The sequence below is a fragment of the Pelodiscus sinensis genome, chromosome 4 (assembly GCF_049634645.1).
Source record: "Pelodiscus sinensis isolate JC-2024 chromosome 4, ASM4963464v1, whole genome shotgun sequence".
In the NCBI taxonomy this organism is placed as follows: Eukaryota; Metazoa; Chordata; order Testudines; family Trionychidae; genus Pelodiscus; species Pelodiscus sinensis.
In genome coordinates this window covers 93,328,286-93,354,020 of record NC_134714.1, presented here as the reverse complement: position 1 = coordinate 93,354,020, position 25,735 = coordinate 93,328,286, and the positions used below count along the sequence as shown (strand labels likewise).

At 37.7% G+C, this 25,735-nt stretch overlaps 2 protein-coding genes across 12 annotated transcripts in view; one reads left to right on the top strand and one right to left on the bottom strand.

The window, feature by feature from the left end:
* Positions 1 to 25,735, bottom strand: part of ANO3 (anoctamin 3) — a 380,410-nt gene that overhangs the window by 79,770 nt on the left and 274,905 nt on the right. For 10 of the 11 annotated variants that reach the window (XM_075927761.1, XM_075927756.1, XM_075927758.1 and 7 more), the window contains 6 exons: positions 24,614 to 24,772; positions 19,669 to 19,766; positions 12,363 to 12,407; positions 2,255 to 2,386; positions 764 to 870; positions 237 to 292 (listed from right to left, as the gene is read on the bottom strand). In XM_075927761.1, coding sequence (XP_075783876.1) covers positions 237 to 292; positions 764 to 870; positions 2,255 to 2,386; positions 12,363 to 12,407; positions 19,669 to 19,766; positions 24,614 to 24,772 — 597 coding nt within the window. The remainder of the gene's footprint in view (positions 1 to 236; positions 293 to 763; positions 871 to 2,254; positions 2,387 to 12,362; positions 12,408 to 19,668; positions 19,767 to 24,613; positions 24,773 to 25,735) is intronic. The other variant, XM_075927757.1, reaches the window with a different exon arrangement.
* The window catches only part of MUC15 (mucin 15, cell surface associated), a 107,595-nt gene that overhangs the window by 34,282 nt on the left and 47,578 nt on the right, over positions 1 to 25,735 (top strand). The gene's annotated exons all lie outside the window — the stretch shown is intronic.

Sequence of the window (25,735 nt, the reverse complement as noted above, 5' to 3'; positions counted from 1 at the left end):
CATTTTAAATCAATACGAGAGCATCCCAGAAAGTAAGTTCATTACTGTACACAGGACTACATGAAGATCCAAGCAAGGCTCATATCAGTGTACGGAGCATGATAAATAAAAAGCTATATCACAATATAAAAGAAAATAAAAACACCATAAAATAAACTTACAGTTAAAATATGATCTCAATGTTAAAACAACTTTTACTTTAAATCTAACACTTAAGGCAAAACTAAATCAGCTACCTCATGTGGTGGAAATGCAGCTTCATATGTTCCATTATTGAGTAGTCTATTAATACCTAAGGAGAAGAAAAATGAGTTTCAATATCCATTTTAAGCTTTTCAAGAGGTATTGCATTTCAGCCTATGAATTGAGGAAATGTGGCAATGCTAAATACAACTTCAAATTCTATGAGTAATACTACTGCATTAGTAGTGTTAGTTACAGGTTTGAATTTCTCTCAGACAACATGGTATATATAACCAGACAAATGCTTTCATTGTCTATACAAGAATTTCTGTTTATCCATCAAATGTATAAAATATTTTTAATCCATTAATCAGAAGACATTTGAATTATACTGAACAATTTAACAAATATTAGCTTGCGATGCTCAGTCAGTCCTATTTCTGAATGAATATGTTATATTATGAATACTGGAAATGTTTATTTGGTTTATTTAACGAATATTTTTCTTTATATAGACAAAAGATAGTAGTACTCATCATAAGACCCAATTTACGTTTTTTCTAAATATCAGAATTCTTACCCATTTTTGATTTTCCATCTTCATACTTTGTTCTCTGTAGCATGTGGTGCACTATTCTACTTCTTGTGGAGTTGCTGAAGAAGCTGTCCTTGTTATTTATTGTAAAGCTGTTAAAATGATTGATTCCTTTTTATATTCAAAGTAATCCATAGCTTTTGAAGCACAACTATCCAACAGGTTATTTTGCCATACTGTATATATATATATTTACTAGTGATTCATAGTTATTGCATAAGACACAGTGTTATGTGTCACAGTTAAGACACAGTTATTACATAAGACACAGTCTTCAAAAAGTCCTTTCAACACTCTGAAGAAATAGTATGTATCATCTCCATTTTACTGATGGGAGAACAATCACATTGGTTAAGACCAAAATTCTCATGTAGTGGCCCATGATTTGGGATGCCTCCATTTTTTAGGTGTCCAACTAGAAACACCTTGGGCCTAATTTTCAGAAGTCCTGAGTTTTCTCAAATCCAGCTGAAGTCAATAGGAGTTACAAATGCTCAGCACAATTCAGGGTCATAACTTGCTAGAAAGGCAGCTTAACCAAGGAATGGTATAGGTACACTTGGCCTCATCACAATAGGAAATGGACTTTGACCTCAAAGTCCCTTCTACCCCTACATTTCTGTGATTCTGTGGTAAGTGCAATTCGAACACAAATCACCATCGGGGCTGAGAGGTCTCAAGTTGGGCACCAATAACAGATGACAGTTTGGAAATTTTGGGCCTAAGTGATTAGACAATGCCACACAGTGACTTATTGGCAGGGATTAGCACTTAGCTGTTCCCACTACTACATGCCATCCACTAGATTTCACATGAACTTATGTGAAGTCAAGCTTTAACTCTACTATATTCAAGTCTTTACCTTAAGATTAAATAAAAATTAAAAGAGGGACAATACATTACAAATCATTTTAAACTCCATCACTGTATACCACATTATAAACAGGTAGTATTAATCCATAGTACAGCAAATCAGAGATGACATCTTGGCCCTAGCAGATAGATTTGTGGTTTTTAGGTTGTATAAAGAAGATCAAGGATTTTCTACACATATCTGAGGAAGGAACATTTGTGGCAGACACAGCTGGTTAAAATCCAAAGTCACTGTTTTCAACATGTTCCCAGGGATTTCCTTCTTTTCAGCTGAGGGAACATTCTGAGATTTAGCCCAGCTGTTTCTTGAACTAAATAAAATAAAATCTAGAGTTTTTGTATTTAATGATGTGAAAGGAGCATGCTCCCTATTGGAGCCAGATTTTGCCTCTAAACTATGCTATTGAACAGATCTCAATGGAAGCCACTATTGAGTATCGGAGGACAGAATATGGCCCTAAGTAAAAACCAACAGGAAACATAAAACCTGACACCATGTGTTTGTCGGTGACCATCTGCCTTGCTGTCACCTGGAGAGAAGAAATGAGAAAATAAAATGGGCACATGGATTTCTTCTGTTGCATTCCCAACACTAGCACTTACTGGTGAATCCGCGCTCGGCTAAAGGGTGCTGTGTAGCAATCTGTCTCTTCCAGGTCAGGGAGGGCCTCCTTGTCAAGCTTCATTGGATTTCTGGGAAGCCAGCTTTTCAGTTCTCTCATATTCCTCTGCAAACTGGAACAATGACAAGTTAGATTTATGTTCACAGCAGCATATTGCTTTTGTTGCCATCATTGCTCTATATGCTGGATGAGAATGAACTATATAGGCTTGAAATGGAAGCAAGAGAAAACTTATTTTTTTCTAAATTACTAAAACAAAATAAAAAAGTAAATGCTTATATTGTTTGTGAGTTGATCTTTTGGACCTCACTCAAATACCATTCCCACAACCGTCATTGTTGTCAGCATTTGGTCAAACAAGGATAGCAGGATTTGGCTGACTTAAGGTAGCACAGTGGTAAGGATGGTAATGACCTTCAGGATGTCCCTTATATCCTGTATTGGTGGTCCAGTGGCTCTGAGGGTGGGCAGAGGTGGCTCTGGAACCCATCATCCTCTGCTCCCCAGGCCAATGCTCTATCCCCTAAGCCACACTGGAACCCACCCCACCTTCAGGGCATCCCTTACATCCTGTGTTGGCGGTCTGATGGCACCGAGGGTAGGCAGAGGCAATTCTGGAGCCTGCCACTTTCTGCTCCCCAGGAAAATGCCCTATCCCCTAAGCCATGCAGGAACCCACCTCACCTCACCTCACCCCACCTCCCTACCTTGAGGATGTCCCTTAAACAGTGGAATCCACCTCACCTCCCTACCTTCAAGTCATCCCGTATACCCTGTGTTGCTTTAGAGAACGGTTCTCTGAATTGTAATTCCTTCCCAAAGTAGCTTCTTTGCAATAGCAATTACAATGACTCTCCCCGCCTTAGTCAAGGGTGTGTGTACAGGCCCAATCTAATGCTGAATCTAAGATATAAAGACCAACCCTATGGATACCTCATGCACAAAATTCCTTCTTTTAAATAGAGAAGAAAAATATAGTCCTTAATTCTACATGATTATGAATTGTAAATGAACCTAGTCCCTGGCACATCCAGTTAAAGCTCCATATGATGTGTAGAGGCCTGTCAAATTCTATCCCTCAAGAGTATCGCTACAAGTCAAATACAACAAGAATACTTTTGAGCAAAAAGTGCAAAATTGTTATACAATCAGCATTTAGACCAGGGGTGGGCAAGAGGCAGCTAGCGGGCTGGATCCAGCCCAACAAGCCACAGGATCCAGTCAGCAGCCACCTTGCTGGCACCCTTATTACAGAGCAGGAACAGCCACTTGAAACAGCAGGCTTCAAATTGCTGTGCAAGCTGGGCAAGGAGGAGAAAGCTTTGTATGCTTTTGCGGCCTCCTAGCAAATAGGAGTTTCTGGCCAATAGGAGCTAAGATATTTTGCTGAAGGTAAGGGCAGTGAATGAAGCCTTCTCCCTTCTCACTCCCTCCCTGTGCTGGAGCAGAGCCATGTGGAGCAATGCCCCCCCCCCCCACACACACAGGCAGGGACCCTGTTTCAGATACTTAGAAAGCTGCTGGCTCAGAGCCACTTAGGTAAGAACCTCCCAGCCAGAGTCTGCCCCTGGCATCTCCCACTTCTCCACCCTCCGCCAACTATCTGCCCAGGGTTATCCTCTGTATCCCCACCTCCTCCAGGTCACAACTCTCTAGCAGACCCTGAATCCAATCCTGCACCCTCCCCCAGATCCTCCCAGATGCTGACCCTCGCTGACCCTGCCCCACGTCACCACCCAAACCCTCTGTAACGCATTTCCCCCTTCTTCCAGGACACAACCCCCTCCTAGACCCTGCACCCTTTTCCACACTCCCTCCTGCACCCTAGTTCTCTAACCCAAACTCCCTTCTACACCCTATTCACCATCCCAGACCCCACACCACCTCCACAGAAGTGCGGCCCTTGACCACTTACCAAAATCTTGGAGTGGCCCCCCATTAAAAATTATTGTCAACCCTGCTTTTGTCAAAAACTAGAAAAAGTATTCCTGCAATTTTCTAAGGACGAGTTATCACATAATCATAGGACTTAGTTCTAAGTCTGTGCTCAATCTTTCTATACGCAAGACTCCCTGACTCCCTCCATTAGAGGTATGTTTAGATATGGATGTCAAAACTCAATTTATAGAAATTAGAAATGGAAATTCCCCAGTAATGACCAATTCTGCCTTTCAGATTTGCCTGATCCTATATTACTTGCACACCCAAACTCACCTACCATAGAAATTAATGGGAATTTTGTGTGTTTAAGGAATACTGGATTGGCTCTTGTTGTGATAATATATCTCTGGAGGTATGGTTGAGTGGTAAGACACCTTCACAACATCTATATTTTTCAGCTGGGTTTAGGCCTGGTTTTTACAAGTTGCATCTATGTTTTATACTCACAAAATAAATCCAAGGCACAAATCTGGGTACTTGCTCTTACAACTATCTGATTTACAGCTGCAATTAAACTGATAATTGAGGACAGGAATCAGAGATACAACTACCTGGAATGAGCCCACTTTTCAGTTATGAAAAAAAAAGTCCACATGAATTTTGCGCCTACGATTTGCACTTGGAAAGGGAGACTACCCTTCAGAAAATTTTCCTCTCATAGGGTACGTCTAGACTACCGCGTTTTGTCGACGGAAGTTTTGTCGACAGATACTGTCGACAAAACTTCCGTCGACAATTTGCGTCCAGACACATGGAGTTCTGTCGACAAAGCAAGCCGCTTTGTCGACAGAACTCCGTAGTCTGGACGCAGTGTTACAGGCAATAACACCTTCTGTCGACAGAGTTCTGTCGACAGAAAGTGTTATGCCTCGTAAAATGAGGTATACCAGCGTCGACAAAACCGCGGAGTTCTGTCGACGTTATGTCGACAGAACTCCGTGGTAGTGTAGACGCTGGTATTGTTTTGTCGACAAAAGTCCACTTTTGTCGACAAAACTAGGTAGTCTAGACACACCCATAGTCAGCAAAGAAGCAGAGTACAAATGAAAAGCCAAGACCTACTACTACAACCCCACATGCAGTGTATGTTTATTATTTAGAAACCTAAAATGTAGAGCCAGAATCTCATATTATCCAAATCAGGCCATTTGCATATAGCAGTTAAATTTCTAGGGAAGTATTTTGCATTTGCCATGAAAATAGTCCCATGAAATTAAGTGATTAAGTGGAAAGAAAAGTGGAACATAAGTGAGATTGCTGAAAAAGCTTATTTCAAATTGACAGTAAGCTGCATAGTAAGATCACTCGGGCTTTTCCATTGTAAGATTTTATGTTCAGGGACAATCTAACATTTGAAAAATGCTTCAGTGTGACACAGCACCTTAAACTCAAAGTAAGATGAGCAATCTATTTTGAAATAGCTTATTTTGAAATTTGGTGCGTCTACACATAATGTGCTATTTTGGGCCATTCCTTATACCCTTATACCTCGTGTAACGAGGTTTACCAGGATGGCAAAATAGCGTTATTCTGAAATAATGGGAGGCTTGTGTAGACACGGGTTAACTATTTTGGGATAACTCTGGTATTCTGAAATAGCCGTGCAGTGTAGATGTACCCTTAGAATCAGAAAGTTCCCCTATCCAATTGTGTATTTGTTTCTTTATTTTTCCAAAAAAGGCTGTCTGGTTTCCAATTACAAAAAGTAAAACCAAAAACTAGCCACCCCTATTCCCATTACTGCTGTTGAATAACCCTATCTTACAAACGTACACTTGAGTTGAATAGAGCTGATTCACAAAAATAAAGTTGCTCACATGTCATTTGCAGGATGAAGCCATAAGATATATTTCTCAGATTATTCTGACACATAGTAGAGGTTTTATATAATTTTGCTGCCGGTTAGTGCAAAGTGCACATTAATTTCAGTATTTGGAAATACTAGACCTGACTATTCTCTCACATGATAGTCCTGTGGCACCTCAGAGACCAACACAAATACATATACTATCATGAGCTGAAGAGGGTTTTACTTGTGAAACCTCATAATACTATATTTATATTTGCTAGTCTCTAAGGGTACATCTAGACAGCGGGGCTATTTCAGGATACCTCTGGTATCCCGAAATAGCTACCCTGTATCTTTGAAACATGCCCGTTATTTTGAAATATTTTTCAAAATAACGGGTGCTCTATTTCAGCATCCCTGTACCCCTTGTACCTTATTTCAAGTTTAGCGTGCTGTGTAGATGCACCTTAAGGTATCACAGGACTACTTGTTGTTTTTAAAGTTACAGACTAGCTTCCTCAGATGAGCAGAGTGAAGAGAAAAGGGGGTACCCTCACAATTTATAACAGGAAAAGAAAAAGAGGGAGAGGGGGAAAAAGTACCTGTCAATTGTACTGTTGGTGATAATGAGGCTAATGAGGCAAATGGTGGCCATTTGCATTGGTTTCTGATTTTTATTCTTGTTTTAGGTTTTCTCTCAGTTCATCCCCAACCCAAAGTCCCATACTTAGCTTTTGACATCAATTGAGTGTTCAATATAAGGAAAGCAGGTTTTATAATGGCCCATCCAGTTCATGTTTTTGATTAAGCCATGAGAGAGAGTGTCAAACTTGCATATGAAGGTCATTTCTGTACTTTCTCGCTGTAGATGGTTTTTGAAATTTCTTTGCAGAAGAACAAATACTTTTAAATCTATTAATGAGTTTGTCAGGTAGGTTAAAATGCTCTCCTAAGATGCGTCTACACTGCACCCATAGCTCAAAATAAGATACGCAATTTGAATTACACAAACTGCGTAGCTTATTCCAAATTAATTTTGAAATAGTTTATTTTGTAATTTGGTGCTGTCTATACAGCACCAAATTTCAAAATAATTTGGTATTCCAGAACGTCCCTTACTCCTCATGGAATGAGGTTTATAGGGATGTTGGACTAGCGAGCCAGTTATATTTTGAAATAACGGGCTTGCTGTTGAGACATGGGATGGCTATTTTGGGATACCTCCAGTATCCCGAAATAGCACTGCAGTGTAGACGTAGCCCTACTGTGAGAGTGAGAAATCATTTTCCAGATGGATTATAGATCGTCAATGATGCGCTAGAGGGGTATAAGGTGGGGGTTGTAGGTGATGAATAATGGAGTTCTGTTATTTTCCTTGTTGGACCTGTCCTGAAGAAGCAGATTCTTTAGTATTCATCTGGCTCTGTCAATCTATTTCTTCACTTTCCCAGGTGGGTATTTAAGTTTTAAGAATGCCTGATAAAGATTCTGTAAGTGTTTGTCTTTGCATATGAGATTGGAGCAAATCCGGTTGTATCTTAGGGCATGGCTGTAAACCATTGGCTGTCCTGGATGGAAGCTAGAGGCATGTAGGTAAGAATAACTGCAGGTAGGTTTCCAGTATAAGGTGGTGATAATGTGGCCAATGTGTCTGCAGTGTAGACACGGACTAAATTATTTCGATATAACGCTTGTGCCCCAAATGACAAATATACCAATCAGGCACCTTATATTAGCATTAAATTCGCTTACAAAGAGAAAGAAAAAGTTTCTTTTTAATGGTGAATCAGATGAGTTGTCTGCATTCTCTGAATATAACATTTTCAGACGTTCTGAGACGTTCTGTGCCAACTGCTACTAACCAATTATCATATTGTGCAGACAGGAGGTATAAGAATTCTATTTAACTCACACTGCCCTTTTTTTTTTCAATTTTACATTCATTCTTTTTGTATAATTTGTGATCATTTAATGATGTTTTATAATCTTGCTGGACAACCAAGTATTATTGTCTAACCTGAGTTTGGTAGACATGTGGGTTGCATGAAGATTCTCAGTGGCTGACCTTAAAAAGTTTTGCCCTTGTGAGTAGGGAAGACTCTCCCAATAAGTTTTTTTTTAATCAAATGAGAGCAAGAATTTTCAGTATCTAGTTATTAGGATTATAATTTATGAAAAGGACAATAGAAGCAGTTATTCTGTTGAAAACCTGCTCTGCTATTTTATCAATTTAAGATCTCCAGAGGATGATACAGAGATTCAAACTAAATAGACTCTTAAAGAAAACCCAGGTCTCCATTTATAAGTTTATTTTTATGGGGATTTTGGAGAAACTTTCATAACAAAAAAGAAATAGATAAATATATAGCTTATTCTGCTGTTCAATATTGCACATCAATAAACCAAACAAATGGAAATAAATCACTAAGTCATGCTTATATCAGAGCCAGGAACAGCTTTTATGACTGATTAATGGTTCAATTACTCCAAAGTTCAGACATTGTTGAATATAAAAACCTGAATGTTACTATACTCATACACAGTGGAACAATATCACACACACAGCTTACATACACAAAGCACCAGAATTAAGGCCCAAACTCTCTCCTAAATCGTGTTGCAATATACAGCTACCGCAGCTTACATGTAAGGAAGGGCATTGTGAGTTCTGCATACTGCTGATGAAGAAAGATAGCTATACTTAAGTTTTCAATACTTAAGTAAAAACTAGAGCTAGAATTAAAAAAACCCCTATAAGTAAAACAAGAGCTGAGCAAATAATTGCTTTTTGTTCAGGGGACAAACAAAAAACAGAAAACAAAAGAGTGTGACTTTTCCTCCCTATTTCAGTGTTTCTTTTTAAGACAGAGGAACACCAAACAATAATTTTTTTTTAATGAGGAACACCAATGACATTTTGTTGTCGGGGGGAAAGTTATTGAAGGGGAAAAAAAGTCACCTGTCCCTTTAAGGCTGGCCATTTTGAATTCTGTTGTTCTCCGTGTGCCACAGACTTTTAAAATTGGAGTATTTAGCTTTATAGAGTATGAATCTGAAGTTCTTATCGAAAGTGGAGATGTTTGTGGGAGTACAAGGAAATCACGATCAGGTACATAGTTTACTAAATGAGTGATTTAATAAATGAGCTGGTAAAAACACAGATACATTTGTTCCCATGGACATCAGATCTCTCTGATCCTGTAAGTATTCCATTGACTTCAACTGGAGTCCCATTCATGAAGAACTTGCAGGACAGCACCTGTAACAGTTCTTAATTCGTTACATTCTTTTCTTAAAAGTGTACCTGTTCTAAGAGAGGATGGTTTTTATCTAGCTGTACATGGACTGCCTCCTCAACTGATGTAAACAGGCATAGTTCTGTTAAACTTAGCATAGTTGTGTAAACTTGTGGCAGTTTACACAAGTTGAAAATCTCGTGTTATTATGACAATCCAGCTCCCACTGAAGTCAAAGGAAAGTCTCCAATTAATTTCTGTGAAAACTGGATCACGTCCTATTGACACATACTATACAATGTTGGGGTTCACTAACCATCAAATGCATTTTTAAAGCTAGACTGTTTCTGCAAAGGGGGAGTTTTGTTTCATCACAAAAAATATAATACCCCCCCCCACACACACACACTCATTTCCATCGTCCTGCTCTGACAGCTGAAACTGACATTTTTGCACCTTTACTGCAGGAAATACCAGCATTTGACCCTAGATAAAGCATGTGAAGTTTTACTCATTTACACAGATGTGATATGCCAATTTTGAAGTAAATCTGGGGTGATAAAAATTAAAAGTTTGTGTGCCCAGAACTCTCCTAAACAAAAGATTCAATTCCTCAGTGATTCCATATGGTTAATGATAGCACTCAGAAGGTGTGGAATGTCTTCAGAATTAGTCCTAATACTTTAGTATCATTGTGAATTTTTAAAATATCTGACACCAGTGGCATTAGAAAAAGCAAATTTTGCCGTGCAGATGCATCTGAGTTTGCCCCAGTATGCAAAAGTCGAATAAATGGTAATAGTTTCTTTAAAAATGAAGATGCGATGAGAAGTATTCATTTTCACTTCGTTCTTTTTTCTAGTTCTTGTACCACTCTACCTGTTAATTTCAAATTTTTAATAAAAAATCCTGTCCCTATGATCTATGCTTATGTTTATAGGACACAGCTTGTAAATTTATAGAATTATTATAGTAACATGGACAGTGATGCACACATACTGAAAAAGTTATAACAATGTGTTTTTTTATTTTCCCATTTCTGTTTTGTGTGCATTTTAAGGATTAGTTTTTTTATTTAGATTTGGACTTTTCCAACAGTAAGAGTTTACATGTAATTATTAAAAACGGGGCTTTTCCTCTTTTAAAATGCTGGAATAAAAATGCAGCAAAATATTTAACTTCGCCTGATTGGTTTTTGACTTTGCATAAAAGAAACTTCATATAATAATGAAAAATATGTTTGTCTCTGGTGTTAAAATTCACGTAGACTTTAAGGCCAGAAGGTACCATCACATAGGCATTGACTCTGAGACTACCCACATGGAAAAATTAATGGGTGCTCAGCACCCACCAGCAACCAAGCCCCTCCCCTGTCTCTCTCCCCAGAACCCCTCACCCATTGGCAGTCCTGATCGGCAACTCCTCTTCCTCCCTCCCAGTACCTCCCACCCACCACAAACAGCTGTTCTGTGGTATTTTGAATGCTGTAAGAGAGAAGGAGGGGAAGGGGTACACAGTGTACTCAGGGAAAAAGGTAGAACAGAGGTGAGGCGGGGTTTCGGGAAAAGGGATGGAGTGGGAGACACAGGCAGGGATGGGGGGGGGGGGGGGGTCAGGATCCCCTGTCTAGAAGGGAAGTTGGCACCTACATATCATCTTGATCATCTAGTTTGACCTTCTGTGCGTTGCAGGCCACAGAACTTCAGCCACCCACTCCAGTACTGCTGGCTGACTTTTTAAAGCCCCTCAAAACGTGATTTAAATACCTAAAATTACAGAAAAGGCACCTTTCACTTTTGTTCGAATTACTGACTTCATGTGTGAAGCAGACCAAAAAATAAAAATAAAAGCAAAACACAACCAGGGTCTCTGCCAATCAGACCTGGGGGAAAATTCCTTCCTGAACCCAAATATAATTTACTACTCTATTGTTAAACATGGAGTTTACTTGAATTGCATATTCTATATATGTGTTACTAAATAGGATTATAAATTCACCTAAAATCCAAGTTTTTAATCACACACAGAAATCCCCAGAAGAATTTAGTATGGAACTAAGCATGTTTTATGGCATGGCCCTGGGTATATTAGCCTTAATATTACAAAATTGTAAGCAGTCTGCTTTGCATTGTACACTAAAATAAAGCAAGCACGTGCATGACAGGGGAGAGGAGAAAAGCAGTTGTAAATTTATGTTATAAATAATTTCTGTCTAATATTACTATTGAATATCTGGATTTATAAACCAAATTTTGCAATTGAGACACTTTTTTGATTTTCAGAAAGCCTTTGACAAGACCCTTCAACAAATTCTTTTAAGCAAAGTAAGCTGTGATGGAATAAGAGAGAAGTGGAGAAAGTAAGTGTAATTTACTCCTTATAGCACAAGAACTAGGCATAATCAAATGAAATAAATAGACAACAGTTTTAACAAACAAATAGAAGGGGTTCCCCAACCCCATAACAGAGTCAGACTGTGGAAACTCTTTGCCTGAGGATGTTGTGAAGACCAAGATTATTACAGGCTTAAAAAAAGAACTAGGTAAGTTCATGGAGGATAGATCTAACAATGGCTATTAGTCAGGATGGGTAGGGATAATGTCCCTCGGTTTGCTAGAAGCTGGAAACTGGCAAAATGAGTAGAATCTCATGATGATTGCCGGTTCTGTTCACTCTCTCTGGGGCACCTGGCTTTGGCCACTATCAGAAGACAGCATAATATGCTAGATGGACCTTTAGTCTGTCCCAGTATGGCCATTCTTATGCTCATATTAGAAGACAATCTGCAAATGAAAAGTGTATGTTGTAAAGCAACAAATAAATTTTAGTAACTCAAGCACTCACTAAAATGCTGTCTTTAATATTAAATCTCTGCTAATAAATTCAATGAGACCATTCTTTTGGCATGAGAAGTACCTCACTTGCAATGTGAGAAATGGCAATGCTTAACTGTACAGCATCCTGTAACAGCTGTCTATTTTAGGGCATTATTTGTGTTAACACATTTTTGCGTTTCCATTAATCAACTCTGATAGTTTTAGTTTCTTTGGATAAATTTACAACTGCTAATGTTTAGCGGGTGGCTATATGGCAAGATTAGAAGCTATGCATCACCCACCAACCTGCCCATGGTTTTGCTCCTCCAGTCAGTGTAATAACATTTTTTCCTGAAAGAATAGCAGAAGTCATCTGAGAACAATCAAGTTAGAGACAGTTGAAAAGGACTCCCACATGTATGAGAACACATACAATGCAAATTTACATGCTAAAGAGAGAAAAAAAATTAAAATTGAAATACAGTAATTCTAAAAATTACTTTACATTTTGATATGACGGATCTACAGAGGCTCAGCCATGTCAAATTATTGATTCATTCACTGAATTCTCAGTAAAGATAATACAAGTTTTGGCCAAAAAGCTATTAACAAGATATGGTCCTTCTTACTGTTTTTAATTCTACAGGGATCGTTTTCAAAATTAGCAATTGCTTTAGTTCTGTAATAAAGGCTATATACATTCTTAAATCTGTATATGCATTTCTCATAGACATCAATTACTATTTTGCATGCAAATTAAGAGCAGTATATGGCTCCAAGATTCATTTAACAGGCACAAATTATCTTTATGTTTCAGTTCACTTCTCTTTTCCTTTCCTGGGGCACAGTAATTTCTGAAGAAAAAAAGTTATATAATTCCCAATGAAATCTTCACAGGAAACAGTTATTCTTGAAACACATACACATACAGCGAAATACTTGTAGCAAAATAGTTTTTTTCACTTCCCACCACTGGTCTACATGCCCTTCTTTTCAATTTTGCAAGTAACTTTTCAATTTTGCAAGTGGCTTAAACCCTGATGCTGCAATCTCACCTAGGTGAGTGCGCCCTTATGTTAGTACAGAGACCTCTTGAAGGGCATTATTGGTATGGATGAGTTTGCTGGCTCATGGCACTACTTTGTACATACTAATCTCCAATGGTATTAGTTGCTGAGATCCTTTATACTTCTGTATATTGAGATAAGAATAAACCAATATTTTTGAGTATCAGTGTTTAAAATAAATGACAAACTTTTTTCAGCCATTCTTCAAGAAGCATTTTCTCATCTTGCACAGGAATATCATTAAACATTACAAATAATAATATTTCAGTTCTGGATGTTAAACAAAGGAGATCCTCATCAGATGGTAACTTAAATTTGAAAGAGATGAAGATGCCCCATGAAGAAACCATACAAAGTTAACAGGATCCATCTGGCAAATATTTGTAATACATCTATTGTGCAAGAGAGGGAGTGCTTGGTCTGAAAAGGAGGAGGAGCTGAGAAAATGTTCATTCGTGAAATCTTTCTTAGGGTTATCTGAAACCTATCTCTCTTCAAATACCTCTTAGGTACTTGGCAGCCTGATTTGGGATGCTCCTATACAAAGTTGCAAAAGGAGCATAGAAACCCTATAACTTAAGGGTTTTTAAAAAAGATATTATACTTATGAAACATGGCTTTTTCCATTACTTTTAATTGCCCTTAACTGCTCCACTTAGGAGTCCAGCTGAACTATAGCTATAGGTCATATAACTCATTATATAGATCACAATTTCTATTTTACATAAGCTACTTCTTCTTCATGCATGATCATCCTATTTGCTTGAGTTTCAATCTTGTATGGCAAAGCTGCTGCCTCTTATACATACCTTTTAAACATGCAACATGTTCCTTTTTCATAGAACATTCAGGCATATCATTAAAACAAATATAAATAATTTGTGGTTCCCAATGTAATTGTGTGAAAAATACTGAAATGTATGTCAGAGCCAACAATTATTGCAAAGTATTAAAAACACGTTATTGATAACTATTCATATCGTAATTTTCATTACATATCATACTGAGCCTCAAAAGTTAATTGTTAGAAAGCTCAGCAACCTCCTGAGCTTTTGGATCATTTGTGGTTATGTTGACGTGGGTGAAGAAGAGAGCATCAAAAATACCTCTAGGTTCAGGTGGAACTGAAACTGAAGTTTTCCAGATTTTTCATCAAATTGAAAAGTTGGGAAAATTTCATTTTGGGTTGCATGAAAGATTTAGTTCGCCCCAGCTTTGTGACTATTTTATGTGAAGTGCAACAGCTTCAGAGAAAGAAAATAGGAAAGAATATTCCATTCATTTCAACATTTGCAAAATGTTTTCTTTTTTCATGCCAACTGAAAAAATTCACTGAAATTAACATACATTTGCTATCTGTTTCAATTAACCTGAATTGGTATATTTTAGTGAAAAAATATTTCAGCCAATTTTTTTCCCAACTGTAGTTGAAATACATATTATGCATTGAAATACTATTTTTTACTAGTAAAATTAATTTGCAGTTTCACATTGATTTCCCTGAGATCAGGATCTGGGACTTTGGGTAGTCCCTTGGGATGAAAGCAAGTTATTTTGACTCTTTTCAGCTACACTTATGCCAAGTCTAGCACCAAACCTTTCTTCCTTTTCAAGGGTAATTCTGTTGATTTCAGTGGGACTACTAATGTGCGATCAGTTTTTTGAGAGAATTTAGAGTTAGGGCATGCATTTAGATCAAATATTCTCTTTGGGGCTATGCCTACTAGAAGTATCGTTAAAGAGCAAGATTGTGGCCCACCTTTACATCACTGAGCAGGAGAGTAAAGAGGTGTAACACATGAGGCTTGATAAGCACAGTAAGAAAAGCATCTTCTGTGGGGAAACTACTCCCTCTCCCATGATGATGCTAAGGTTGGGGCACACATAGAGACTTAGTTTTTGGTAAGTCATGGAGGGGGGGAAGCAATCTGCTGCTAGTACAGAACAAGAGTAGGATACAACCCCCACTACAGTACATTTTGGGAGAGAACTGTGTATAATAAGGCTTCCTTTTTCCAACAGATGAGAAGTGTTACCTCAGCAACAGAACATAGAATATGTTACAATGCTTAGAAAATGGTTCTTTGAGTAAAACCTCAGTGCAGGTATATACTTTAAAGAAATAGTCTATTTAACATATTTATTCAGTATGTATTGTAAGCAGTGTCATTCTGCTTTTTAGAAACTAATTTTCAAATATCTGAATAAAGTGAATGGAATACAGCACTAAGAACTTTAACAAAAAGTTAGTTTGAATGCCTGCCTAGAAAAATTATTAATTAGATGCCAAATACAATTCTAAGAGTGCATAAATATCTGTAGGAACTTGGCTTTCATAAATTTCTCTCTCAAGTAAGAAAATCAGCTAGGTCAAATATCAAAATAATTATTGTACTTCAAGTCTTTTTAATAACAAGTTGGGAGAAAAACAGCATTAGGAAATGGAAAAACAATTAAAGTAAAATATAGACTTAATTGTCCCAATCCAGCAAATACACTTATGCGAGGAATTTTATGTATGTTAGTGTCCCATTCAAGACATTGGGACTACTCACGTTCATAAATGCAGGATTAGGCCCAAATTGCGTGATCCAACTGACTCTCATAATACCATTCATTTTTTTTAAGCCAATATAAATTTAGCTGGCATCCAAGCTGCATGATTAGTCACGTAGTGGTTTATTTTTATGCTGTATTGCGTGTTGTATATAATTCCCATTCTAGCTATCAGAGCTCTCTACACACTTCAAAAGCAGAGAGGAGTAGAATGCCAAGTATGATTCCTTCTATAAAACACTCATCATCAGTTCCCATGCTCTTCTTTTATTAATTTGTTTTTCATTGAAATAAATAAGCAGTTATGAGAAGGCTGGGTTGTTTACAGGACTGTTAATGGGAGCTTTAATCACTCCCTGTCACTGATTCACTCTCCTTTGCCTTGGGTTGATGGCTCATTTGCTGACAAGGTCAGAACTAGCAGACAACTATTCTGTTTTGCTCTTGAATTACAAAAAAAAGACCCCCAACTTTTTTTGGTGTTTTTTTTGCCAAATATTTCAGAATGTTGAGCCTAAATTAGCAACAGTACCACTTGGCGAACTTGCACTTTTTATCTCCAATGACATTAAACCAATTTACTCTCAACCTTCCTGTCAGCTACAAAAAAAAAAAAAAAAAAAAAAACTCTTCAATAACTGACTTCAGTGAGGGCAGAATCTGAACTGGTAAAACCTTGATTTAAAAAAATGCAGGGACCTGAATTTACCTACACAACCTCAGCTTGCTCAAGGAAACTGGGCATTTTGCTTCCACAACTTAGTAAAGCCAATTAAACCAGGCTCACATAGTTTTCCTAATTCAGCAGCAGGAGTCATAAACAGAATCAGGATTAGAATGTCCAGTTTCTCACTCTTCTCATCAGACCATGAGGTTGCATCACTCCCCCATGGCCAGCTCTAACAGTCTGGCAGCTGTTCAGCTCTACGAGTACAAATAATAATATTTTCGCCAAAGCTTTTTGCCCATCTTGAGAGAAGCAAACGCCAGTTATCTGGCACGGGGTTGAAGCAAATTGTAGGTGAAACTGATAGCATCTCTAAAATGAAAAAATATCCAGAACATCCCTCTGCTGGGAAGTGAAGCTCCTACATTTTTATATGAGCTAGCTGCAGATGTATCAAGCCTAGACATGGGAATAAATTTGCATTCTCTAAGACTCAAAGAACTTCTTAAAAACCAAATATGGAATTCATCTGTAAAGTTTGCAGCTGCCGATTGGGAATCCAGTAATATTCCCCATTGATCACAAGCTGAAAAAACAACAATTAATGGCTGCCCTAAGTGAATTTTAATCTTCAGTTAGAATCCCTGTACAGGTGTCCTTCCCACATAGAATCATAGAATACTAGAACTAGAAGGGACCTCAAGAGGTCATCAAGTCTTTTCCCTACCCTCATGGCAGGACCACGCACTGTCTAGATCATCCCTGACAGGTGTCTGTCTAACCCCCCATAGGCAATTTATTCCGGTGTTTAACTACCGTGACGGCAAGATTTTCTTAATGTCCAACCTAAACCTCCTTGCTGAAGTTTAAGTCCATTGCTTCTTGTCTTATCCTCAGAAGCCAAAGAGAACAATTTTTCTCCTTCCTCCTTATAACACCCTTTTGATAACTTGAAAACTGCTATCATGTCCCCTCTCAGTCTTCTTTTTTCTAAACTAAACAAACTCAGTTCTTTCAGTCTTCCCTCTTAAGTCATGGTTTCTGGATATAATCATTTTTGTTGCTCTTCTCTTGACCTTCTCCAATTTCTCCACTTCTTTCTTGAAATGTGGTGCCCAGAACTGGACACAATACTCCAAATGAGACCAACCTAACCAGCGCAGAGTAGAGCAGAAGAATGACTTCTCGTGTTTTGTTCACAATATAAAAGTTGCTCAAGTGGAGGAAAACTGAGCATTGAGTTTCTCCCCAATTCTCTGCAATGGGGTTGCTCCCTAAAGATAGACTGCTGCACCTATCCTCCCAAGCTCTATGAATCTCAGAGGATCAGTTTGAGACCAAAGCTATTCGGGTAAAGAACTCCTGCTTCTGCACTAGTTCCAAAACAATTTGAAATTCCAGCACAGGCTACTCTTTGCTGCTGGTAAAAGTCCGTTTATAGTGGTTTAAAATGCCAAGAGAGAGTTCATTTGGGTGCTGGAATGTAGGGGAAAATGAATATTTAAGATGGTGACAATGAATCATTCGAGTGAGAGAAAAGCGCAAATAGAAATATCAAAAATCTTCCTTACTCAAGTGGTAAACGATTATTACTCAGTCTTTCTCTAAGGAAAGGGATTTGGAAAATGATTCAATCAGAGTTTAAATTTCATAATGCTATAGGGACAGGTGCTCAAATGGATTTTCAGTTAAAGATAGTCAGGCTGCTTCTGAGTTGCTAGGTGAAGTCTAAACTTGGGGCCTACTTACCCAAAGCGTTCTCTCTCTCTGCCCATGCCATACTGGCATAGCTTAAGTCAGCAAAGGCTCTCCAGTGAGAGAGCCATTGGTATAAGTGAGAAGAAGCTGCTGTAAGGGGACTCTCAGTTTGTGTTCCAAGACTTTGGAATTTGATTGCCACCTTGTCCTGTTTTATCCCCAATCCATTGACTTTGAGCGCACTCTAAAAAGCTTCTGTCCCCCACCCACAGGCATTTAAAAATGATGGGAAATTATAAGCATGGGGAATTGTTGCAGGTGAGTGGGAACTGAATATTACATCTATTGGCTTCCTGGAGATATGTTACTTTAAATTGTATTTCTGTACTTACTACAAGAACACATTTGTGCTGTAATTTTTATTTTAAAAGGTGTTTAGGGTTTATGGACAGGCTGCCTTTTAGAGTTTTTATAATTCTAAAAAAATAAGGAGACAGAAGGTCATCAATCTGAAAACAGGAAGTGAAGAGAATCCCAGGAACACAAGAGATTTGGTTTTCTCCAGAATGTCAGGGTTTTATATCTGAAATAGTGAGTACCAGTGTTTTCTGTAACTTCCCTTGCCATTGACTATAATTCCAGTCAAGGTCTGGCTATTATCCATCATTCATAGAATCATAGAATCATAGGACTGGAAGGGACCTCGAGAGGTCATCGAGTCCAGCCCCCCGCCCTCAAGGCAGGACCAAGCTCCGTCTACACCATCCCTGACAGATGTCTATCTAACCTGTTCTTAAATATCTCCAGAGAGGGAGATTCCACCACCTCCCTTGGCAATTTATTCCAATATTTGACCACCCTGACAGTTAGGAATTTTTTCCTGATGTCCAATCTAAACCTCCCTTGCTGCACTTTAAGCCCATTACTCCTTGTCCTGTCCTCAGAAACCAAGAGGAACAAATTTTCTCCTTCCTCCTTGTGACACCCTTTTAGATATTTGAAAACCGCTATCATGTCTCCCCTTAATCTTCTTTTTTCCAAACTAAACAAGCCCAGTTCATGAAGCCTGGCTTCATAGGTCGTGTTCTCTAGACCTTTAATCATTCTTGTCGCTCTTCTCTGTACCCTTTCCAATTTCTCCACATCTTTCTTGAAATGTGGCGCCCAGAACTGGACACAATACTCCAGCTGAGAAGATTCCATAGAAGATTCCATGCTCCTAAGGCTAAGACAACAAACCACAGATCTTTTGAGACCGTGAAAAGGACTTCCCAATGTGTGAAAATATGTGTGATATGTTTTGATCATTAGGCTCTTCAGGGAGACTTGAGTTTGTTAAGAAAGTAAGCTTTCAATACAATTACTGTAGCTAAATGTGAAAATAGAGTGGCTTCAGCCATATACTGTAGTGTCATCAGCCATGTTTTTACCCCCAAAACTGGTAAAACTGCCCTTACAAAATCTTTTACTTTCATGACATCAGAAGGGAAAAATTTAGCTATAATGAAATAAGAGGCTTGAACCATAGGAGGGGACTCCGTGTTACCTTAATAAATGAGTAAAAACAGTTAAATATAAAGCATAATACCCAAAGTATAAAAAAATCAAATAGTTACTACAATACCTGAAAGGCATCCTGATGTTCATTCTTTCGGCATATTTGCACAATGTATCCCATGGACAGTGAATTTTAACAAACATATCGTTGCTTGTAATAGCTGGCTGTAATGGATGATAAAATACACACACATATATTTATTAACAGTTTAGTAGTATGTGGCAGTCTGCTTTCTGAAAATATGCCTATGAGCCAACTTCTGCTCTCAAGAGTGTGTATTTTGCTTTTGACTTCAATGTAGTTAAGATTTTGCCCTGATTGCCACATTTTTCAAATTGATTATAAACAAGCAAGAAGTATGCAAGCACGAAATAAAACAAGCAAGAAGTAAGCAATATATTAAAATAGAAATTCAAAAGCCCAATTTTAAATGAAGTGCTGTGTGAAATATTCATTATATAATCAAATACACTCTATGTTACTATTTTTGATTCTACAGAGCTCCCAGAAACATGCAGTTTTTTAGTATAAAAGTATTCACACATTTTCTTCCATTTAAAGTGTTCTTCAAAATAGAGGATACTTTTACATTATCTTGTTGCTCTCAGTCATTAAGATACAACTTCACAGAACACTAGAATTGGAAAGGACCTTGAAAAGTCATCAAATCCAGTCTCCTCCCCTCACAGCAGGACCATTTTAAGTGCATTTCAGATTTCATTTTTGAAATGGCACTATGGTGATAGTTGAAGGACTGAAGTCATCTTTCATTTCTCCTGAATTACTGCCTGGCTGAGCCTACTCCATGGGCTCTCCAGGTTCCACAGAAGCCATTGTGATTAATTAAGAGGAAGTGACTCAAATTTAGGAATAGGTCCCGAGCCATGCAGCAAAAAGATAACCTATTTTTCCAAGGGACTTACCCGTTAGCATAACCTAGTAACTATTCAGAAGGGGCTTTGTTTCAGCTCTCTGGGAGTGAACAGCAGCTGGAGGTTATTTTCCGCAGCTTTTTGCCAGAGTGAGTAAAGGAAAAAATTAAATTTCTTCCCAGCTGCAATCCTGAATTGCCATCACAGAGGTAATGTGGGGTGGTTCCCACTTGAAGACACCAGTGAGGAGAATGGATCTACCATCTACCCAAGGATGGTGTCATCAGACCACAGGTCCTTCTCCCCAAGATGACAAGCCTAGAGATGGGAGATGGGTGGTGTAACAAGAGTGTTGCCTGGCGCTAAGCTGCTACAGGAAGAAGACACACATATATCTGTTGTGTGCCTTTATAGATTTAAATTGTTCCTCAACTTATACTCAACATTGTAGAATTACATCATATTTGCTGAATTTACTGCAAATCTGCTCAAGGATCTTGAGCATTTTATTATGAACAAATAACAAATATCCAAAACACTTGGTCCTGCTTTGGCTCAGGGGCCTGGACCTAATGACTTTGAAGTCCTTCCTATCACTACATTTCTATGATCTTATTAGTGCTGTTTCCTGTTTTGTTCCTTCCTGGTCAATATTTCAGTTTCAGATGGTTTTTCTCCAGATGTATTCACTTGCATTTTTATAAGTCAAACATTTTGACAGGGTTGACTCTTTTCCAAGATGGATCTTCCAAGTTCCATTTTTTCTCAAGTTGAGAGAGATTTTCAAAGGCCCAACAGACAGTTGGCCATCTAACTCTCATTAAAGGTCAATAGCAGCTGGGAAACTCATTCCAATGCGTCTTTGAATTTTGATTTTATTTTAAAATTAATATTTTAAACATTTTTTAAAATAAATAAAACTATAAAAGATGTTTGAATCTAAAACTGATATTATTATTTTTACTGTTTTAGTCCCCATTTGAAGTTTAAACCCAGAAAACTTTTCAGCTAATTCCTGATTACTTTTTAAATCAATGTAATAACTCTACACAGAAACTAATATGAAAGTGAATGACAGCATAGAAGGTGGTAAATCATTTTGAGTATATATTTTTGTTATTATTTCTGTTAGCAATCTCCTTTGTTTTAATACTTGTCTTTCATCTTTCTTCCCCTCTCAGTCCTCTTTACAAGTTATAACTGTGAAAGCAAGAAGTGAAAATGGTCTGTCATCTGAAGAAGTGGGCTGTGCCCACGAAAGCTCATGACACCATCTACATGTTTTGTTAGTCTTTAAAGTGCTACCATACTATTTGTTATTTTTTAAGTTTACACTGTAGAAGTACTCAAATCCAGGACGTTGATGACTGGATTTTGAGAGCCTGTTGTTTATACAGTCAAAGGACACAGTAAAGCTCCAGGTGAAAGCAGGTACAACTCTTAATGAAGTTACCAGGAATCGTACCCACTTATGCCAGTGATTAATTTGACAATAAGACTTTACATAAAGAATGCAAATTATGAAATGTAAATAAGCTCATTCATCACATACATTCCACTGACCATTTCCTCAGATTAATTGAAACAGCAAGGGAAAGATCATGAGCTTGTGTTAATTAGCATAAATCCATTGAAATCACCATCTCATTATGCACTGGGTCGAATGTAAAACTCACTGTAGATTTTTCTTAGGGTTTCTGCCTCTAATACTGTTCAGGAATGGGGGGAGGGATCAATAGTTTGCCATGGAAGCTGGGGAAGAGTGGATGCATGCTTGGGAGAACATTTTTACAACAACCTAATTCATTTTGTTGTAAGTCAAAGGATTATCAAATGCGATGCTCATTTTATTTTTTAAGTATACACTTAGACCCTGATCATGCGCCATTGAAGACAATGAGAGTAAGACCTAAGAACACTTCCAGCCTTAGTGTCTCATGCAAGTAGCAAGGAGGACATTAAAAAGTAATTAAACACACTTTCTGTTTTTATCTCTTCTCATTTCTTTCCCTTGTTTCAAAAGGCTGCTCAGTACAAGTACTCTGAGTAAAATTCACTCCCAGACAATCAATCTGCAGAAGGTTCCAAAACAATGGAAAAGTAGAATATCCTCTGTGTGGGAAGAAGATAGCTGTGAAGTTAACATATAGGTATCTCCAGTGCCAGCTCTGCATAATTCAGCACAAAAAAGGGATCTGGAGGCCAAAGAGCATTTTGCCTGAGGTTAGATAGCTGGGTCCACAGCAATATTTCTCTCACATCTAAAAGGAAATGCTACTTTTATTCTATAATTCTCGAAGGAGTATTAATCTTTTAGCTGCACAATCTTTAAGAAAGAGAAGGTAGGTGGGGTGATATCTGTTATTGGACCTATCTCTGTGGTTCAAGGAGACAAGTTTTTGAGCTTACATAAAGCTTTTTCTCATGTCTGTTTAAGACTGAAAGATTGCTTCTTTCACCAACAGAAGTTGATCCAATATTACCTTACCCATCTTGTCCCTCTAATAACCTGGCACCAAAAAATGTGGCTACATACAACACAGCAAGCAACATTTAAAACAGAGATAATAGGGAGGAAATGTTATTGTGCTCTTCCAGAGTTATGTCGATAACATGCCATATTTTTAATTATACTGTATTTGTGTGGAAGCTTGCAAGGTGTCATGATCAGAGAGTTGAAAAAATAAAATGATTTTAAGAATACATTACAATGAAAAAGATTGACTATTTTAAGTCATTATAGAATCTTATAATGTTGCTTTGTACCTTTTTTCTTTCAAAATGGTTGATTTGCATCTAAGCTAGTCAAATTTAAACATTTTGGGTATGACTGTTCCGAAATAACATAGTCCACATCTACATTACAAACAGTTGTTTTCACATAATGTAAAAATAATGTTGAGCTGGAGGACTTCTTATTCCGACTCCTGTAATCCTCATTTTATGAAGAGTAAGGGAAGTCAGAGGAAGAGTGCTCTCTCTCAGACTTCTTGCTGTATGGACAGCGCCAAAAGCCAAAATAAACTATTTCAGCTTAAGCCGCACAATCGACGTTGCTCAAGTTGCATAGCTTATTTGGCTTTAGAGCTACTGTGTAGATGTACCCTTCAGCCATATCTACACTGCCCAGTCTTGCGCAAGAACATATGCAAATGAGGTATGGCGATGAATATCACCATGCCTCATTTGCATACCTAATGAACTGCCACTTTTGCGCAAGGGACTTTTGTGCCAGAAGGAACAGTCTATTCTGCTTATTTTCAGCTCTTGTGCAAAAGTCTACACTGCTCCTGCGCAAAACCGCTTGAGCAAAATGGCGGCTCAATAGTCATGCAAATGAGCTGTGGTGATATTCATCGCCACAGCTCATTTACATATGTTCTTGCACAAGACTGGGCAGTGTAGACATTGCTTCATGTTTTCTTAAGAGAATTATCTGATTTTGAAATTATGTTCTGAATGAAAAAAGTTTTACTTTTATAAAATGTCATGGATTTGGGGGATATTGGTTCTGCTTTCAAAATATCAGAACTTTTCAAAAAAAAATCTGTTTTGCTAGATTGGATCAAAATAACACCACAACTAAGTAGAATAATTTCAAAATTTACTAATTTTATTGTAATTTGGTACGTGCAAGAATGACTTGATAGAGTCTAGCAATTTTGGTTAAATAAGGCTCTATTCTGATCTCCATTTAACTGGTGAAAATAACAATGAATCAGGATTAATTCTACTGAATGCAATGAAAGTTCACAAGTGAGAGGAGAATAAAGTGCAGACCCTGTTTCAGAATGGATTCTATCCATAAATAGGTTTACTCTATAATCTGTAACTCAAGAGACAGACAACAGAGCATATTAACGGTTACTCCTTGTGCAAATTCTAAGTAGATAAAGCCAGCTGAACACTGTACTATTCCACATATTTCAACTCCACTGATTTAAATGAAATTATGTCAACAGAAACAAAGTCAACATAGTGGTGACTCAGTCCCTTTCTGTTTTAGATGGTAATATAGAGTGATAAAAGCCTGGTCAGCACTTATAATAATTTTGAAAGCCTGTTTGCAATAAATTAGGAATAGATTGTCACAGTAAATTATAGGTTCTCTCAGAATACATACACTCTAGAAGACATACCTCTCTTTCTAACATCAAGCCCTCTGCCCGCAGGTTCTTTTCAAAAGTGTTTCTTTTTTCTATTTGTAGACTTGACTTTTTGTAGACCAAGATGTAATCAATGCGCTTTTTGCCATCTTTGAAGAAGAGGCCTGATGACGCTGTGGCATTCATCTCATTCTGAAAAAGCAATAAAATTGGTTCCAAACAGGATTATACATAATTACTGCACAGGGGAAGGCATGTGCTCATATGATTGCATGTAAAAGGCTAATTGGTGGGGCAAGCCTGGACAAACCTGAAAAATGTTCTGCAGAATATCATGTTTAGTTAGAATATATTTCAGCTATTACATTTGAAAAAAACCTTCAAGCATGAAATAAGATATGCCTAGATCTCAGTTCCCAGAACACCTGAAGTAGCTCTGATCTATGAAGTGTCCTCATTCATTTCAGCAGATACTACTCCACATGCCACTTTAAATATCAATACTTACGTATTTCACCGCTTAGCATTATTCAAGAAAAGGGAGGATGTGCCAACTACAAAGCTCTTCATAAGATGTGGGAAGCAATGGGATAAGAATATGCATAAATCTAGATATGTAGGTCTTTAACACAACATAGCAAGTGGAAGAAAAGATTGGTTTCACTCTTCTGAATAGGGACTAAATTTTCAAATGTTTGGAAATAGCGACGGTGCAAAAACCAAACCAAACCCTGGAACAGACAAATACATCATATCAAAGACATGGTAGAAATCTCACTTTTGTCTAACCCTGAAACCCAGTGACTGAATCTTATTCACTTATTTATCAAAAATAAAGTTACTTTATTCTTTCAAAGTGCCAGGTGAAAATGATAACAAAGCTAGAATCTTATCTTAGTTACACCGACAAAAGTCTGGAGTAATGTTCTAACAAAAGCAGAACCAGGGCCATGGTCTGCCATAGAATTTTGGAAGAGCTGACAGTGAATAAAGTTGTACTTGGGGAATAATTACAGCAGTGGATAAACATCCTATTTTATCTTCCTTAAAAAAGGATAAAATACATCTGCTGTAAAGAGCCACCATTGCTTTACTAGTCTCCGTGTGAGGATTTGGTTTATTCATTTTTATCAGCAGTTGTTAAGTCTTTCGTAA